This window comes from Taudactylus pleione, unplaced genomic scaffold (assembly GCF_031769625.1).
Source record: "Taudactylus pleione unplaced genomic scaffold, aTauple2 ptg001990l, whole genome shotgun sequence".
Classification (NCBI taxonomy): Eukaryota; Metazoa; Chordata; class Amphibia; order Anura; family Myobatrachidae; genus Taudactylus; species Taudactylus pleione.
This window is the reverse complement of record NW_028286386.1, coordinates 4905348-4923866: the sequence shown is the minus strand read 5'-3', so window position 1 is coordinate 4923866 and position 18519 is coordinate 4905348. Positions and strand designations below refer to the sequence as shown.

Below are 18519 nucleotides of genomic sequence, written 5' to 3'. Positions count from 1 at the left end.
AAGTAAAAGTTCAGACAGTTACACGCAATTGATCCAGACACAATTTAGGCACAAAAGGAATTATACAGACCCAAGTACAGTATACATACGCAGCGCTTCCGGACCCGAAGATAGGCATCAGCAAGAGACCCCTTGTCATTCAGCATTCAGCACGAAGACTAAGAACCCAGCGTTTGAGCACACATATTTATACCCCCCCAGAATAGACAGGACAATAGAGAAGTTTGCTGCTGATGTCATTGGTTCCCAGGGGAGAAGCATCTGTTACAAAGCATTTAACAGGCCGGTTCAAATAGACTCTCCCTGCCTCTAACAGCTGGGTGTCTTTCCCTTCCCGCCCCCTGTAACATCCTAACAGTTGTTCATGAAATATACATTTTGTTGCTTGTAGCCTCTGCGATCCATAACTCGAGAATGCATGGTGCGACCTCCCCACCGATAACACCGGAATTCTATAAAAAGAGTACGCATCAGTACAAAACCAAACATGACTTGTTTAGCATGTATAAAACCTTAGTTATCAAATATCTTTATTTCACAGCGTTTATATTAACTGAATAAACTTAAATCTTATATCTTAAAGCTAATGGAACCTTGTGAGTGAATATGTAATGTGTGAGTGTACGGGGTTTGATATGAAGACGCTAGTTAACTGGGGACAGCTACTAAACGGTATTTTCATTCAGGGTTTTAAGCATAATGTGTGTATGTGAAATGGTGAAAGATGCAATCGCATGATGCTAATAATTGTGCATTCGCTACTGGGCGTCATGTTAGCAGCTCAATTGTGCGTAATGTGCGGTGTTTATGCATGAGATTCCATCTATGATGGACTTAACATATTTATATATATATATATATATATATATATATATATATACACATACATACACACACACACCTATCATTCCTTCCTCACTCACAGTTTCAGACTGCAATGCAAATGTGACCTCCAGCTGTGAAGCTAGACCATCCTGTCTGAGTGTGAAACTAAAACCTGTTTGGATTCAGACAAATCCAATTGTGTAGATCAATGCCTGGATTATATTACAATTGCCAACAGGGATTCCCAATTTGTATGTAAAACACTTACAGTTTCTGGTACATTGTCTATTCTATTTAGATTATCAAAAACATTGCCATCTGTTCTTAGCTCGTGAGTTGTAACTTAAAGTGACGCTGGTCGCAAAATGGCATCTTGCAGATTCTTGTTTCTAAAATGGAGTCTAGCTGCCATTCGCCAGATGGCGTCGCGCACTCTTCAATTTTAAACTGATCTTGTCTCAGCCAATTATCCAGCTTTGACAGTTCCCACAAAAATCCTTTCATCCACCCCGTTCAAAAATATGTTTTAACTGTCACCAAGTGGGACACATAAGTACTGCAAAGTGAAGACCACACATGAACACGAGTTTCCAATGGGTTCATAGGCAACCCCAGTATCTTCTCCCAGGCCTTATATGACTATTTACAATCTTTTCAACCTGCCGATGGATCTGTTCTAGTGTAAGATGTGGATTATTTATTGTTGTATTTAGGTCATGTTTAAATTATATTAAACTGTTGTGCTTTGTCTCCCACTCACAGGACATAAGGTTGCTAAGGATAAATGGCAGCCATGCCAGGCTAAGGTCGAATACTCGGAATACTATCCAACCCAGTGGCCCAGGCATTATTTAGAGCAGTAGCTACTAATAACAAGATTTAATTACAGGAACCTGTATGCAGATACTATATCCCTATAATTATTAAAAGTGATAGGGGGACTCATTTTACAGGTGAATTTTCTCAGAACATGTGTAAGGTGATGGGTAATAAAACCAAGATCATTCCAGACTGTCATTTCTTTTATCTGTCCCCCCTTTGAGATACTGTTTAACAGGCAGCCTCATGTGAGAATATGATAAAGAGGTTACTGTGCAGTGTCTCATGAAGATGAGTAAGAACAACTGAAATTAAAAATTTTATTTTCCAACATGTCTGATGCAAACTGTCATGATGTCGAACCTGGGGAATTTGTTATGATACGAATTTTTTTTAGCTCATGTTGTTTGACTGATCGGTGGAAAGGTTCGTATCTGATGTTGTTGACGATACCGCATCCTCAAAGGGTGGCCGGGGAAGATACGTGGGTCCATTCCGCTCACTGAAGGGCCGATAGCGTGGACCTGTCGATTGCGAGCTTGTGCCGCGAGGATTGCAAAGATGACGGTGAGATATCTGAGCTAAAGAAATGTGTAGATCAGTGCTTCCAGCAATGGAATGGTCTGCTGTGGTCATCCTAGTTCTGTTTTTCCAGAGTTTCTGTTGTGATGATCTGTTTGGGGATACTCAGTGTCTGTGATGGAGGACCGATCGAGGAAATGGGAGCTGATGGCAGTGCTGATGGAGTGGAATCAGGAGGAGCGCAATGCCAATCAGGGGAGTGTCTGACCAATCTTAGTACTGTTATTGTGTTACCTGGGAAGAGTAGCCCCAGAAGTTATGACCCTCACACATGTTGAAATGCTTGGTATACATATATTTAGACATGCATAGAATGTATTATTGAAATGTTATTTTTAAAACACCTCAGATAATGTAAAGTCTAAATTCCCCTTCAAGACTGCTTTTATAAGACTGGTGCATCCACACACCTTTCACATGATCTTCCAAGATCCGCGGTGTGCGTAGAATAGTCATTTTATGTCCCCACTCAGAGACATATTATTGATGGATTAAGAACCACCTTGTGCCATCCCATAATAACACTAAATAATATGTAAATGTAAGCCTAAAGTAAATTCTAATAGCAGATTGTGATAGCATGTTGTTCGCTATCAGAGGGTGGACTGTCGAAGCTGGATTATTGGCTGAGACAAGATCAGTTTAAAATTGAATTGCGGCAATGCCATCTTGCGACTGGCCTCAAGACGCCATCTTGGAAATGAGATCGCAAGATGCCATTTTGCGAACGGCTGCCCAAGCGCCATTTTAGATAAACTCACAATTAAGTACATATGGCGATATTACTATTAGCACCATACGATTGCATCTTTCATAATTTCTCATATACACATTAATACGCACAATTGCGCTGTCAACTAGTCGCATATTAGCGAATGCGTAAGATCCTATATGAAAACACTGTTTAGTAGCTAAATGCGCATGCATCTGTCCCCAGTTAACTAGCGTCTTTATATCAAACCCCGTATACTCACACATTACATATTCACATACAAGGTTCCATAAGCTTTAAGGTATAAGATTTAAGTTTGTTCACTTAGTATAAATGCTGTGAAATAAAGATTATTTGGTAACTAAGGTTTTATACATGCTAAGTAAGCCGTGTTTGGTTTTGTACTGATGTGTACTCTTTCAACAGAATTCCGGTATTATCGGTATGGAGATCGCATCATGCATTCTCGACTTATGCACCGCAGAGACTTCAAGCAACAAAATGTATATAATATGAACTGTTAGGATGTTGCATGTGGCGGGAATCCAGAGACCCCCAGTTGTTAGAGGCTAGGTTGGGTCTATTTGAATCAGCCTGTTAAACGCTCTGAAACAGATGTATCCCCCTTGGGAACCAATGACATCAGCAACAAACTTCTCTATTGTTTTGTCTATTCCTGGGGGGTATAAATATGTGTGCTCAAACGCTGGGTTTTTAGTCTTCGTGCTGAATGCTGATAGACAAGGGGTTTCTTGCTGATGCCTAACATCTGGTCCGGAAGCGCTGCGTATGTATACTGTACTTGGGTCTGTATAATTCCTTTGCGCCAAATTGTGTCTGGATAAATGGCGTGTAACTGACTGTACTTTTACTTGAATAATACTTTGTGCTTTGGAACCACATGTTCTACGTCTGGAGTCTCTATTTACTGTATGACTGCGTACGCAAATTAGCGTCATCCTTAGAGGTTTATAGGTAGGATTATTAGAAGGTATAGGTAGGGGTATATAGAGGTTCTAATCCAGTATCGTTAACAGCAAAACTGTTCAATAAAGAAATTGTACTACAGTAGTTGTGTTAATGTTTATAGAACATTTCCAATATTAGTAGAGTTAGAATATGGCCATTTGGCTTTTAATTTGAGAATGAAATACTAAGGCCCGTATTCAATTTGAGGCGTTAAGTCCGGATCCGCGTTAAGTTACCGCTGATGACGTCATTATTGCCTGTTTTGGTTTTACCCCGTATTCAATTTGCATGACTTTCCACGGAAAGTCAATGCAATGTAATAGGCGTTAAAGTATCGCCTATGAATGGCAGGCGGAAAAAAGTGCAGAATTGGGGTTTTGGGGTGCAACGTTGCAGCATCCCCCGTGCAGCCTTCAGACAGTCCCCCAAAGGTAATCTATGTAAAAAAAAAACTTAAGGACACCCCAAAAAATGACTTTGAAAAAGGGGGTGAAAAAAAAACTGTTGGGGTACAAACTTAAAAACTAGCGAACTTGACTCTGGGGGAAGGACCCCTAGTATACGCCAAGTGTTTTTTTGATTGCGGCAGGTGGATTTTTCACGATTTTTTCAACTTCACTTTTTCAACTTTAAATATGCTGACCCCCATTTTCCAGTAACCCAAATTTGCTGGGATAACTTATTTTCTGGAAAAATACTCCTAAATACTATTCTGCATCATGTATAGAAAAATGATATTTAGCAGCTATTGAGCCCATTTAAAAACACCAAATACCTTCAGCAAGCCAAATCGGGGGGTACAATTGGGAACCCCCATGTCAGAGCATCATTTAGGGCGTGTCAGGCTGATTTCCCCAAAACTGACAGTACTTTCCGCTTGTTACAGTATAACCGGGTGCCGTTAACGCGTACTTTGAAATTGAATACGGGGTAAAGCATGGACGGCCGCTATACTTTACCGCCTACAAAACAGGCGAAGTCGGCGTTAAGTCCGGGCCATGGTAACTTAGAGCCGCGTTAGTTCTATATAGGATTATTTTCCTTATAGCAGTTAATTATGGTCCTATATATCAGAATACATTTTAACTATCAATCTCTGAAAATATTTTAGTTTTGGAAGTGCAGAGAAGCCATGTTTTACATGGAGGTGATGTGTTTAATTGTATTTTGACATATGTTAATGCTTTGTATATTAATGAGGTGCTAAGTAGTGATTGGTGCTGGCGCCGTTAAGAGTGGGTGTACGTCATTCAAGCCAGCCCTCTGACAAAGCCCTTATGGAAAAGCATTAGGGTGTGGCTTAGTGAAGTGGCGATGTCGCCCCGGATTTCTTCCCTGTACCTTTTGATAGACATGGTCCTGGCATGCTGGAACTGTTGCTGAGTTGCCGTGGTTTGTGCCCCTGGCTGGTGCAGGTGCAGCTATGTAGAGAGATCTCCAGTGTGGTATATTGAGCCTTGTGGTATTAAGCTCACACTGTTTGTTTAATGGTACAAGCATAACTGTTAGCAGTCTGCTTTTTTATTTTTTATAAATATATAAAACTTGTATGCACTATGGAGCACCGCCTGTGCTTTTTTTTTTTATCTCTCTCGCTCTCTCTGATCTATAACTCTCTCTGGTCTCTAACTCTCAGATTTCTCTCTCGCTCTCATATCTATCTATCTATCTATCTATCTATCTATCTATCTATCTATCTATCTATCTATCTATCGTTAATGCAGAAAAAGATATCAGCACTCCAAACATGTTTGTTACATAAGTTATTAGCAACATTTAGCCAGTGTATATATATTTGTGTTATAGTATATATGCATGTATAATAAGTAGTATGTATTAGTCTTATAACTCTTTTATTCTTACACTAAAATGTAATTGTGTGAATGTTAGAGTGTGGTTGTGTTTATACAGCAATACTTGTATGTAAATCCTTCAAGTTCTTGGTGCAGGGCAAATCTAGATATAATACATTAGACCCTGTCAGACACAATAATAGCACACAGTGTTTTAAAAAAAACAATATCTTTATTAGCAGAAATACATACCTAAAATAATATCAAACTGCCTTGCTATATATCTATTTCTATTTATCAATATATATCTAATTATATTCCAGTTCTTCAAAATGCCAAAAAGACTTTTGGCATCAGGAGCTCAAAAGCGCAAACATGCAAAACAGAAGAAACAAAGTACTAATGCAATCTTGGCAAAGATGCCTAAGTTAAATTATTTCTTCCAACCGAATATCTCTACTACCAGTCCAACCACATCAGAACTGACCACCAGCCATTCAACAGATATAACTGAACAACGTAATCTGAAGCGTACAGAGTCAAATATTTCAAAATCTGTTGATGTAGAAGGTGAAGACAGTGGACCTGAAAGTATTCACAGTAGACATTCAACAGAAACAAATGAACAACGTAATCAGAAAGGAGTGGAGTCCATCCTTTCAAAATCTGTTGATGAAGAAGGTGAAGAAATAGAACCTAGTTCTTTTGAAGGCAATGATGATGAAAATCAGCAAGTTACAGAATATGGTGGATCTTCAACGAGTAAAGGTAATGAAGACTAAAGTTATGCTCTAACTAGACTGAGTGAATGCCAATCAACAGATCCTGCAAAGTGGTTTCCAATCAACTCTGCAACAGTTGATTGTTGGCTAAAACAAGGATTAGAGACCTGTCAAAATAAATGTGAGTCTGACAATTATCACAAGTCCTCACGCTACTACAAACCTCCGGCCAGACCAAAAGGACATTATGGTTTCTTTAAAAACACCATGTTTTATGGACGCCGGCCTAACGGTGTAGTCCATCACAGAAAATGGATGTCATATAGTTCTTTTTAAAAGGTTCAATTTACTGTACTTATTGTACACTGATGGAAAGTAGAAAAGATAAGTTCTCACTTGCTGATGGATTCTCTTACTGGAAAAAAGCACAAGAGAAGATAAAAATCCATGAAGATAGTGATGCACACCGGAACTGCATTTTGCAAGCCCGTGAACGTGGTGAAAAATCAAGTCACATTGACAGCTATATGGAATGACAGTTCATGGACAGAAAACAATACTGATGTAAGTACTACGCAGAGTTGTAGCAGTTATACAACTTTTAGCAGAGAGAGGGTTAGCGTTTCGAGGGAGTGATGAGACCATTGGTTCAAAATGTAATGGTAATTTTCTAGGAATCATAGAATTGATAGCACAATTTGACCCTTTTCTGGCAAAACATATCCATGACTTTGGAAACAGTGGACGCGGTAATACAGGCTATCTATCATCAACAATTGTTGAAGAGTTTATTGAAATTATAGCAAAGCAGGTGACAAATCATATTGTGAAAGAGATTTCACTTTCTAAGTATTTCTCAGTGTTGGTTGATTCAACACCAGATGTAACCCATGCTGATCAGCTCAGTGTTACTGTACGGTATGTGTTGAATGGTATACCAGTTGAGCGTTTTCTCACATTTTTAAGGATTCAAAGTCATAAGGCTGCAGACCTCACAGAAGACTTGCTGGAATACTTGAAGTCCGAAAATATTGATATCATGGATTGCCTTGGACAGACCTATGACAATGCAAGCAACATGGCTGGAAAATACTCTGGCATGCAAGCAAGGGTGAAGGAATCTAATCCTTTGGCTGTGTTTGTGCCATGCATGGCACGTTCCTTAAACCTTGTTGGATCAAATGCTGTTGATTGCTGTGTAGAAGCTGTAAGCTTCTTTGGGTTTCTTTCAAATATTTACCAACTCTTTTCTGCCTCCACCCATCGTTGGTCTGTATTAATGAAACATCTGGGAAAGCAGGGACTCACAGTGAAGAATCTCTCAGAAACAAGATGGTCTGCTCGTGCAGATGCAAATGCTGCCTCAGCCAAAGGATACAAAAATATTCAAGATGCCCTTGATGAAATTGTTGATGATAAACAACAACCTGCTGATAAAGACACGAAGCTGACACTTTGTCTCAGACGATGGATTTGCTATAAATCGCATTCCTCTGTCACTTCTGGAACACTATTCTATCCAGATTTAATAAAACAAGCAAAGCACTGCAATCCACAACTATTGATCTCAAGGTTGCTGTAGATTTACTAGAATCTCTTGGTTACTTTTTAGATTCACTACGTGAAAGTTTTGATACCTTGGAGAAGGAAGCACAAGCAGCATGTGGTATATCAGACTATAAAGTAACTCGTACAAGAAGGAAAAAAAGGAATGTGGATAGTGTGGAGTCTGAAGAAACCGTATTTTCTGCAAGAGAGAAATTTCGTGTGGAGACATACTTGCGCATACTTGATTGCCTCAAAATGGCATTGAATGATAGAATTGTTGCCTATTCTGTTATATACGATCGTTTCAAAGTTGTGCTAAGCGCTTGCAAAATGCCAGATGGAGAAATAATTGTAGAGGCTACCAAATTGGCTGAACATTATCCACACGATCTAGACAAAGAAGTGTATCCTCAAGAAATGGTCCCGTTTGTACAGTTTGCCAATGGTAGGAGCAGTCACACACCTTCATCTCAAGCAAATTTGCTGTATGAACAAAAGACTGAGGATGTATTTCCTAATGTAGCTGTCTCTCTGAGAATCTACCTTTGTTTAGTGATCACAAACTGCTTAGGAGAGCGTTCATTTAGCAAATTAACACTTAGAAAAAATAAACTGTGATCAACAATGCGGGATAAGCGCTTAAAAGCATTAACTCTTCTAAGCTTTGAAAGTGAACTGATGCGAGGAATTTGCTTTGAAACCATTATTGAAAACTTTGCACATGTTAAAGCAAGAAAACATAAGTTTTAATCTAGTATTATCCTATGGTTGTTGCATTTGTGTTAAAATGCATTTCAATGTTATTCCCTGCAAGCGTGAAGTAAAATACAGTACCAGGTCACTCATTTTATATCTGTTAACATTTTGCACATTCTTTTGACATGCTTTCTTATTTATTTGCACTTTTTATTTATACTTTGTTTTGTTTAGCAGCTGTTATATAATCTGCAACGTTTGAATTGTTACTTTTCAAAACAATTAAAAAAAATCTGATAAAAAAATTGTTTATTTTTTGTGTGTAAAATATTAAATAGTAATAAATATACTGTACCTTTTAAGAAAGAATGGGGTAGATGTATGATAGCGGCACCGCTTCCTACTTCGCCTCTTTACCGAGCCGCAGCAGGAAGCACTACCGATGAGATGTAAGAACATCTCATCGGCCCGGAGTGGGGGAGCGTTAATTCCCCCCTCCGGCGCTACCCGCTAGAGACAGCAGCGCATCAGCCTAGTGCTGATGCGCTCTGTCTCTGTCCCGGCCGGCTCCACTGAGCATGCGCGGGATCTCACTAGTATCGCGAGATCCCCACGTGCGGCCCAGGAGCCGGCAGCAGCCCCAGCAGGGACAGAGCTGTGGGGATAGGCTAGCGCCAGGCTGTAGCTGTCGATAACGTCAGCTACAGCCGGCCGACGGTCATGCGGTATGACCGTTCGTACATAGCCCTGCCGCTCGGCGCTGCTGTCTTGTAGATAGCAGCGCCAATAATGACAGGGGCGCTATTTACCGCCCAGACCCCCGATCATACATCGGGGAGAAGCGGTATCAGCGCACATAAAGTGCGCTGATACCGTTTCTGGGCTTCGTACATCGGGCCCATTCTTTAATATTTACCACCTAATTGTGCCGTTTTTCTCTCTCTAGTGATTGATGACTCTATGCTTTTAATTTTAGACTTTAGGGCCCCCCCGTCTTAAGTGACCCGGGCCCTCCAAAGCATTAATCCAGCTCTGATTGGGATGCTCCGTGTGCGGAGCACGGGCCCCTGATTGCCATCTCACCCGCACACAGCGACTCTGCAGTAGCTTTGGAATATCGATATATTAAAGGTGTGCGTCTCCCCCTCATTAATCCTGTTCTGATTATGTGCACCCCGAGCATCATCATTACACCTGAGTAACGTAGCGCAATGTAATGAAACGTAAGCCGGGCATGCTATACCTCATTAATAGCGCAAGATGTCGCTGCAATCACCAGTGCTTGAGCTATGACCATTCCGCCCATCTCTGGGAGGAGCTGTCAGCTGCTGCTGCGCTGGTCGCCGCATCCAGCAGCAGCACAGGGATAACAACGCAGCAGATATGGAGGAGATCCCGTGCTGGGGACCCCAGGAAGCACTGCAACACTAGCCCTCCCCGAGCTGCCTCCCAATGCCAGCGCCGAGCTCAAGGGCGGCATCACACCTTCCCCGCAGCTCCCCCACTGCCGCCTGCGCTGGTAGCGTGCACCCGTAGTGATCCTGCCCGGCTGGCCTGGGGACATAAGCCATGTCTGGCAAACACCAGCACTTCAAGGGACCCGAAGTCAGCTGTTGCGTGAAGTATTTCTTGTTTGGCTTCAACATCGTGTTCTGGGTGAGTTTCCTGGTGTTGGTGACTCGGGGAGACAGGAGGGGGAGGTGTGGGGGCACAAGGAGACAGAGGCTTTTGTTAGCTGCTGCCTCAGGGACTAATGTATTCTGAGTGAGTGAGCTGGCCTTATTCTTTGCTCTTTCTATTGTTTGGCAATGGCTGGGGTAATGATCTGAGAAAAGCTCCATTATGCCATCTTATCCCTCCTTTTCTGCATCTACCCTTGTTATATGGCTATAATGCCATCCCTACTCTATTCTAGCAAGGAGAATGTACTGCAAGCACAGGGAGGGTTCTATAATAATAATAATAATAATAATAATAATAATAATAATAATGTTATTGTGATTATTAACAATAACACCTTCCAGCTGGCTGTCTTATATCCATTAAGGTTGGACAAATGCTCTCCACACCTAAACCTCAGACCTGGCCAAGATCTGGTTAACCTGTGCTGGGTGTACATTATTTGTGTGGGTGGCAGTGGTTTTGTTTCCCAGCAGTAAATCGATACTAAGAGCAGTGATGTGCTCTATACACTTGTCAGTATGGGCAGCGCAGTACTACTTATGCACATGATTATACTATTTTACCATTTGTAGCAGATTTAAATATTTTCGCTTTCCACTTTGACTGCAGGAGGTTCCATTGTACATGGTGGGATGAGGGGTGGCTGTATTTGGGCTATGTGGGAGCTGGGGAAGCACTATCTGAATTGTGATTCAGTACTGTACACATTTGTGCATTGTTTATTGTACACTGTCTAATTGTATGACTAGAAATCCTCCCATCATGCCTGGATAGGATTATGCTCTTATAATGACTCACTGTAAAAACACTGCTGCTTGAAACTCCACTTTGCTATTTATAATTGAGAAAGTAAAATGCATGCTACTGTGGATAAGTAACCATGGCTATAAGATGTCTCCGACCAATTAATTGGACAGCATTGTTGAGAAGAGTGCCCAACAGGTTACTAGCAATCTGCCACTTTTGAAAAAAAAAATCTATATATTATAGATGTTTGGTTTTATTCGGTTCTTATCATCAAATTAGCGCAAGTTCTGACTTATCTTACTGGTTATCCAAAACACATGACAGCCAGATAGCCAATGTGATGCAGTTTATGAGAACCGAACATATACGGGTAAAACCGAATCAACATCTAATAAATATATAATGTGTGTGTGTTTGTGTGTCTGTCTCTTCATTTTCTCATTTAGCTTTCCTAAATGATCACCTGTCATCTATGGGCATCCATTCAATTTATTGGGAACCAGTGACCTCGCAAGTGAATCATTAGGTTGCATTCTCGTGAGTATTGGTTAACTACAAAATGGCTGCCTCTATTGTTTGTAGGTGGCAGTGTACTTTAAAGCCAGCAAATTAAGGAAGAGACTGATTGAAACAGGGAATATAGTAATTTATTCACTGACAAACTCTCTTTATACATACATCTTATCTGGCTTTGCTAAAGCCTAGAACAATATGCATACACATGGCCTATGGAATCTGAACTTGGCTGATGATTACAGCCTCCAGATCTATGTATGTGAATCATTTGCAAAACTCTTTCATTGGCTTGCTGGTTTTTTTTTTTTTTCTCCAGCAACTACAGTTCTGCTCACCTCAGCAGCCATAGGTCAGTTAGCATACCAGGTAGTGTTATGTTACTATCATATGATCTGTTACTGCCCAGAGGAATGGATCAGGTCCACCTTGTTTCATGGTGAAAAATATATGAATGTCATATATAATGATTTGGAAATGCAAGAGTATCTTTTCAGAGCTTGGTACCAAAGGTTGAGGATGGCAGTAACTGCTTTATGCCTACATATAGTGGGGAAAATTATGTTAATTATTCCCATTGCGAACAGGATTGTTAATGCGGCATTGCCGCAATTATTAATGAATAGGCCCGATAGCTGCTGTTTAGTAATTTACCATCATAATATGCAGTAACAAGATAACCTAGCTCACGGGTACCTGCCATATCTTTCTGCATTCTTCAAGAAACGTTGCAGTACAAGTTTTGAGTGTCCTTTAATATTACCTATGAATGTTCAGATTTGAAAGTTAGTAACTCTTTTAGCATTAAAGGAGTTTAGCACTTTAAAAATCAAATTAACTGAATAAACTTGTCTACCAATAATGGTAATGCAGAGAACAGAACTATTACATTCCCATGAACAGGTAGTGCTTCGTATTCTCACTTTGTACAGCCATGGCCAAGAGATTTGAGAATGACGCAAGTATTGGTTTTCACAAAGTTTGCTGCTTCAGTGTTTTTAGACCTTTGTCAGACGTTACTATGGTATACTGAAGGAAATTACAAGCATTTCATAAGTGTCAAAGGCTTTTATTGACAATTACATTAAGTTTTTATGCAAAGAGTCAATATTTGCAGTGTTGACCCTTCTTTTCAAGACCTCTGCAATTCACCCTGGCATGCTGTCAATCAACTTCTGGGCCACATACTGACTGATGGCTACCAATTCTTGCCTAATCAATGCTTGGAGTTTGTCAGAATTTGTGGGTATTTGTTGGCCAACCGCTTCTTGAGGATTGACCACAAGTTCTCAATGGGATTAAGGTTTGGGGGAGTTTAATGGCCATGGACCCAAAATGTCGATGTTTTGTGCCTCGAGCCACTTAGTTATCACTTTTTCCTTATGGCAAGGTGCTCCATCATGCTGGAAAAGGCATTGTTCATCACCAAACTTTTCTTTGATGGTTAGGGGAAGTTGCTCTTGGAGAATGTTTTGGTACCATATTTTTATTCATGGCTGTGTTCTTAGGCAAAATTGTGAGTGAGCCCACTCCCTTGGCTGAGAAGCAACTCCATGCATGAATAGTCTCAGGATGCTTTACTGTCGGCATGACACAGGTCTGATGGTAGTGCTCACCTTTCCTTCTCCGGACAAGCGTTTTTCCAGATGCCCCAAACAATCTGAAAGGGGATTCATCAGAGAAAATAACTTTTTTACCCTAGTCCTCGGCAGTCCAATCCCTGTACCTTTTGCAGAATATCAGTCTGTCCCTGATGCTTTTCCTATAGAGAAGTGGCTTCTTTGCTGCCCTTCTGGACACCAGGCCATCCTCCAAAAGTCTTCATCCTGTACTAAGCCAACAGTAAAGCATCATGAGACCATTCATGTGTAGGGTTGCTTCTCAGCCAAGGGAGTAAGATGACTCACAATTTTGCCTAAGAACACAGCCATGAATAAAGAATGGTACCAAACCATCCACCAAGAGCAACTTCTCCCAACCATCCAAGAACAGTTTGATGACGAACAATGCCTTTTCCAGCATGATGGAGCACCTTGGCATAAGGCACAAGTGATAACTAAGTGGCTCGGGGCACAAGATATCTAAATTTTGAGTCCATGGCCAGGAAACTCCCCAGACCTTAATCCCATTGAGAACTTGTGGTCAATCCTCAAGAAGCGGGTGGACCAACACAAACTCACAAACTCCAAGCATTGATTAGGCAAGAATGGGTGGCCACCAGTCAGTATGTGGTCCAGAAGTTGATTGACAGCATGCCAGGGTGAATTGCAGAGGTCTTGAAAAAGAAGGGTCCGTCAACACTGCAAATATTGACTCTCTGCATAAACTTAATGTAATTGTCAATAAAAGCCTTTGACACTTATGAAATGCTTGTAATTTTAAAGGTCTAAAAACACTGAAGCAGCAAACTTTGTGAAAACCAATACTTGTGTCATTCTCAAAACTTTAGGCCATGGCTGTATAGTAACAGGTGTCTGATATTATTCTACTGATCACACCTGTACAAATTCTGCTATTTACATGGAGCCCATGTCTGAATGAATTTACACCTTGACAAAGGCGCCAGTGAGGCGTTGAAAAGCGTAGATGGCAAGCTCCATATGTACTCATGGCAATGCTACAGATATCCCAGGTCTAACTGTCCTTGTGTGTCTGCGATCTGTGTGGTTACAGATTGTCTCTGGCTCCTTAACATAGAGAACTTTGTAAAAGACCCCAGAGCACGGACATCATTAACTGATTCAACAAAACCCCGGGACATTGTCCTCTCCTCCCCCACAACACCGAGGATCACTTTGGCATCTAATGCGCCAGCTGCTGGAAACCATCGGGCAGTGTCTCGCTAGCACACGCTTCCCGGCATGGGTTGAGCTGAGACACAGATAAACGACAGGACTTGGCATTATAGTGTGCACTCACCACATAGGTACAGGACATTGTATTGCAGGTATAATTGCAGAATCATCTCTTAACTCCCCGCCAGGGATATAAACTAAAAGGCTTAATTCCTACATATGTTCAGAGGATTTCCTTTATGAATTGGCAATTTATTACTTCAAGGCACACCAATTTTTTTTCCCACTAATGAATTATTATCAGTGACTGAGTTTTACATTCATTGTATTTTAATCTGTTTATTAATAAATACAATTTTAGCAAATCACAGTGAACTATTTGTTACTTGTATCCATTCCCTGATTCTTAAGCTGCTATTTTATACATTGTTTCTGTTTGCTTGGTATTGACTACCCCAGTGGTTCTCAAACTCGGTCCTCAGGACCCCACACAGTTCACATTTTCCAGGCCACCCAGCAGGAGCACAGGTGTATTCATTACTCACTGACACATTTTAAAAGATCCACAGGTAGAGCTAATTATTTAACTTGTGATTCTGTGAGGAGACCTGGAAAACATGCACTGTTTGGGGTCCTGAGGACCGAGTTTGAGAACCTGTGGACTACCCCATATAGCTCTAAACTTGCAAGTGCCTGGGTTAATTTTTTTTTTTTTTTTTATAATTGTACTCCTACTGGTTGCTATATTTTGTAGTGCCTTCTTATTATTAATAATAATAATATGATTAATCATAATAATTAAAAAAAATATTATTATTATTTTTCTTTATGGCAACCTTTGCCAATCCCCCTTACTGCAGTTCACCATCTCCGTAGCTGTGGAAACCGACACATCCGCTCACAGGGGGTTTATTTAACAAAAAAAATAAATAAAAGCGGCACAACAAAGTACCATTTTATCTTTTTGCTTTCAAAAACCGCCGTATTTTTATTTTTGAAGTACAGGGACAGCCCTTGTAGTAAAAAGCTGTGCTGGCGAGGAGAGTTCAAACATATTTTGCATTTGTGTAAGATGCTTGAATGTTCCACGCATGTGTTGATCAGCGTTGGTGACTTCAGACTAGCGCTGGTTAGTGAAGTCGGTCGGGGGGTGCAGAGAAAATGGACCTGGGAGGGGAGTTGAGAACACTGAGCCGTCCGGGGCAGCAGAGAAAAGCAGGAAGAGAACGTGATTCAGTGAGCAAAAGCAATCATCTGACTGCTATTTACAGTCTTGTGGCGGGAGAAGCTAGTTTCATTACAAATAAACACACAAAACTGTCGGACTACTCCAGAGATAGATATTGTAGTCTGGAAGCGCACACTGGCAGTGTGAGTTTGGTGGTACAGGGATCACAGGCAATGAACTTTAGAGCAGTGGATGAAGGTACCATGGTCTGATGAATTGTCTATACTTGGCCACACACTAGACCAACTTACATCCAACCAGCCAACTTGTTGATTGGTTGGAATGAAAATCTGGTAACATGTGGGAGTAAATGATGAACAGCAATTTGCTCCTAAATGCTAGAAAACAGATGAATATGGTCGTTCAGACAAGTTTGTTAAATGTTTGATCTAAACTATTTGTTCAAACAACAGTTTTGGTCCATTTTCCAGCATTTGGGAGCAAATTGCTGATTGTATTCCTTACCAGATTTTTATTACAACCAATCAACTAGTTGGCTGGTTGGACAGATAATCTTTAGATGTCTGGCCAGTTTACCACTATTTTGTAGAGTAGCATTGTGTATGTGTGCTACCGAACTAACTAAACCCTACACCCATGAGTGTGTTTCAATAATATTTTGGGAATTTTCCTGTCATGGTTTGGTACATGTCTACCCTTGGGCAGAAGAATTACTGTTAACTGCTACTTAATGTTACTGAGTAATAAACTTTACCCCTTGTAACCCCCTCCTCAGCCCTGCAGTAGTGGGAGGGAAGTTGGGGATTACCTAATAGTTTGCATTGAGATCATTGTCAGTAAACCCAAACAAGACAATTTTTAGGGGTCAGGGCACTTTAGTCATCTCCCTCCCATTCCCAATTTTTTTTGGCGCATACAGCCTTCGGGGATTCCTTCATTAAAAGAAGTCCACTATTTGATCACCAGAGGATAACACCCTATATTGCTGAAAACTACTGGGATGAGGAGGTTCTTTCCTATTTTGGCTTCTATAAATTCAGGAGAAGTGATAACAGTGGTGTGCCCTTTAACCAGGGATCATGAGTGGATTTTAAGCAGCTGACATAAATGGGCTAATGCCAATACCCCTTGAAAAAACAAGAGAACAATAAATATATATGTTTGCACTTATAACCACTAAAAATAATACTTCAAAGCTATTGACCACAATTTATTAGCAACAAAATATATTAAAATAACATAGACAAAATAGAACTGCAGTCCCTAGGATATTGGATACAATGTAAGATCAATAATAACATGTAACAATCAGTGCACTGAATGGTATATTGAATTAATAGCGTTCCCGCTAGGCTGTTTTAGCGGGGTGCGGTGCCCTGCCCTCCTTCTGGAGGGCAAAAAGCACCCTGCCCTCCAGAAGGAGGGCAAAGAGCGCCCTGCCCTTACAGCCTGCGGGTGCCGTCTTCACCCGCGGGACGCAGTGTCCCGCGGGTGGAGAAATGTGCGGTGACCCGGTCACCGCCGGAGAGTAGGCACCGGACGCCCGGCATCTATTCTCCCTGTCTGCAGCGCTTGGGGGCTGCCCAGCATGTCTGTAAGTGCCGGGCACGCCCCCAAATTAGATGAAAAGGGGACGCGTCTTATAGACACGCCCCTTTTCATGGCCACGTCCCCTTTTCGGGCGAAGGTTGCCTTCTCTAGCTCTGGCGCCCTGCCTGCCGCTGGAGCTAGAGTGAACACTAAATTAAGTATCCAAAAATAGTCCCAATCGGTAAAAATACCATAAAATAACAGTAGTGTCTAGATTCCCTTCGTGGAGAGGACCCTGACATCATCAGCTACTGTCCAACGTCATTCCCTACCATCCATGTGTACATAGAGGGGGAATATAATCTTCAGGCGAGCCACCGTGCCTGAAGACAATTTTCTTCTCTAAGTGGACTTTATTTTAATGGAACCGCACTTCCTCCCTCACTACATGTCCCTTCCAGGTCCCCTGCGCAAAGGGGAAATAAACTCAACCATAAAATAACCCTCTACACTACAGAGGATACTACAGGATTTATCAGTGGTTTTGTGACTTCCATCCTGGTGACAAGAAACTATTTGAGAGAGAAGAGCCCCATCTTTAAAACAGTGTGTACCCTTATAGTTATTGACTGGTCATCGCCAGACCATAATACTGTACCCTACAGGAAATGTTAATATATCCAGAGATTGGGAATTCTAATGTCTTGATCTAGGCCATCTAATCAATAAATTCAGGTTCTCTCATTTGAAGCAGTAGGGTGTCTAGTTTTCATATTGGCATGTCTTGTTGGGCCTACCATATTATTCCTAAACACTTTATGCTTCTCAAGTTAGTAGAAAAAAAATATGAAATATGTTTCTTTCATTATGAGGATGTATAAGCAAATTGTGAAAATTCAAAGGGAAGTAATTAAGTTGCTTTTTGGGTGTCCTATAAAGCTTTTTAATTGTTGCTGCAGTTATCTCGCTTGTGGCGCCCAGATGCACTGGGTTTTGCATCGTATACGGCTAAACACATTTAAAGTACTGTGTAGCATGCTTAAATGGCTGAATTTTCCTGGATTTCTGCTTGGCACCTCCAGGCATTGCGAGCAGAAATCTGCGCTCCCATGGCACTTGCGCCCGATCAGAGCACATCGGAGCATGGCAGTTATGTAATTCATATGTAATAGCCTTCTTTGGGGGGGGGGGGGGGGGAATTCAATTCTCATCCCGGGGTTGTAGCTCCTGGCTTAAGTGCTTGGAGCTATTTAAGTAACCGCACCTTACCCAGCACTTACCCTGAGAGATGCACCTTACTGCGACTATTGCCTGGGGCTTAGTTGTGTGAACTGCAACTCCCGTTTAAAGTGCTGGGCGTTATGCACTCTGTAACACTGCGGCTAGCCCCGAGGCA

General features: G+C 41.3%; 1 protein-coding gene across 1 annotated transcript in view; it reads left to right on the top strand.

Annotated features, from left to right (window-relative positions):
* Positions 1–9934: 9934 nt before the first annotated feature.
* Positions 9935–18519, top strand: part of TSPAN17 (tetraspanin 17) — a 69887-nt gene continuing 61302 nt past the window's right edge. Inside the window, exon 1 of the mRNA XM_088465451.1 lies at positions 9935–10322. Coding sequence (XP_088321577.1) covers positions 10236–10322 — 87 coding nt within the window. The 5' untranslated portion in view covers positions 9935–10235. The remainder of the gene's footprint in view (positions 10323–18519) is intronic.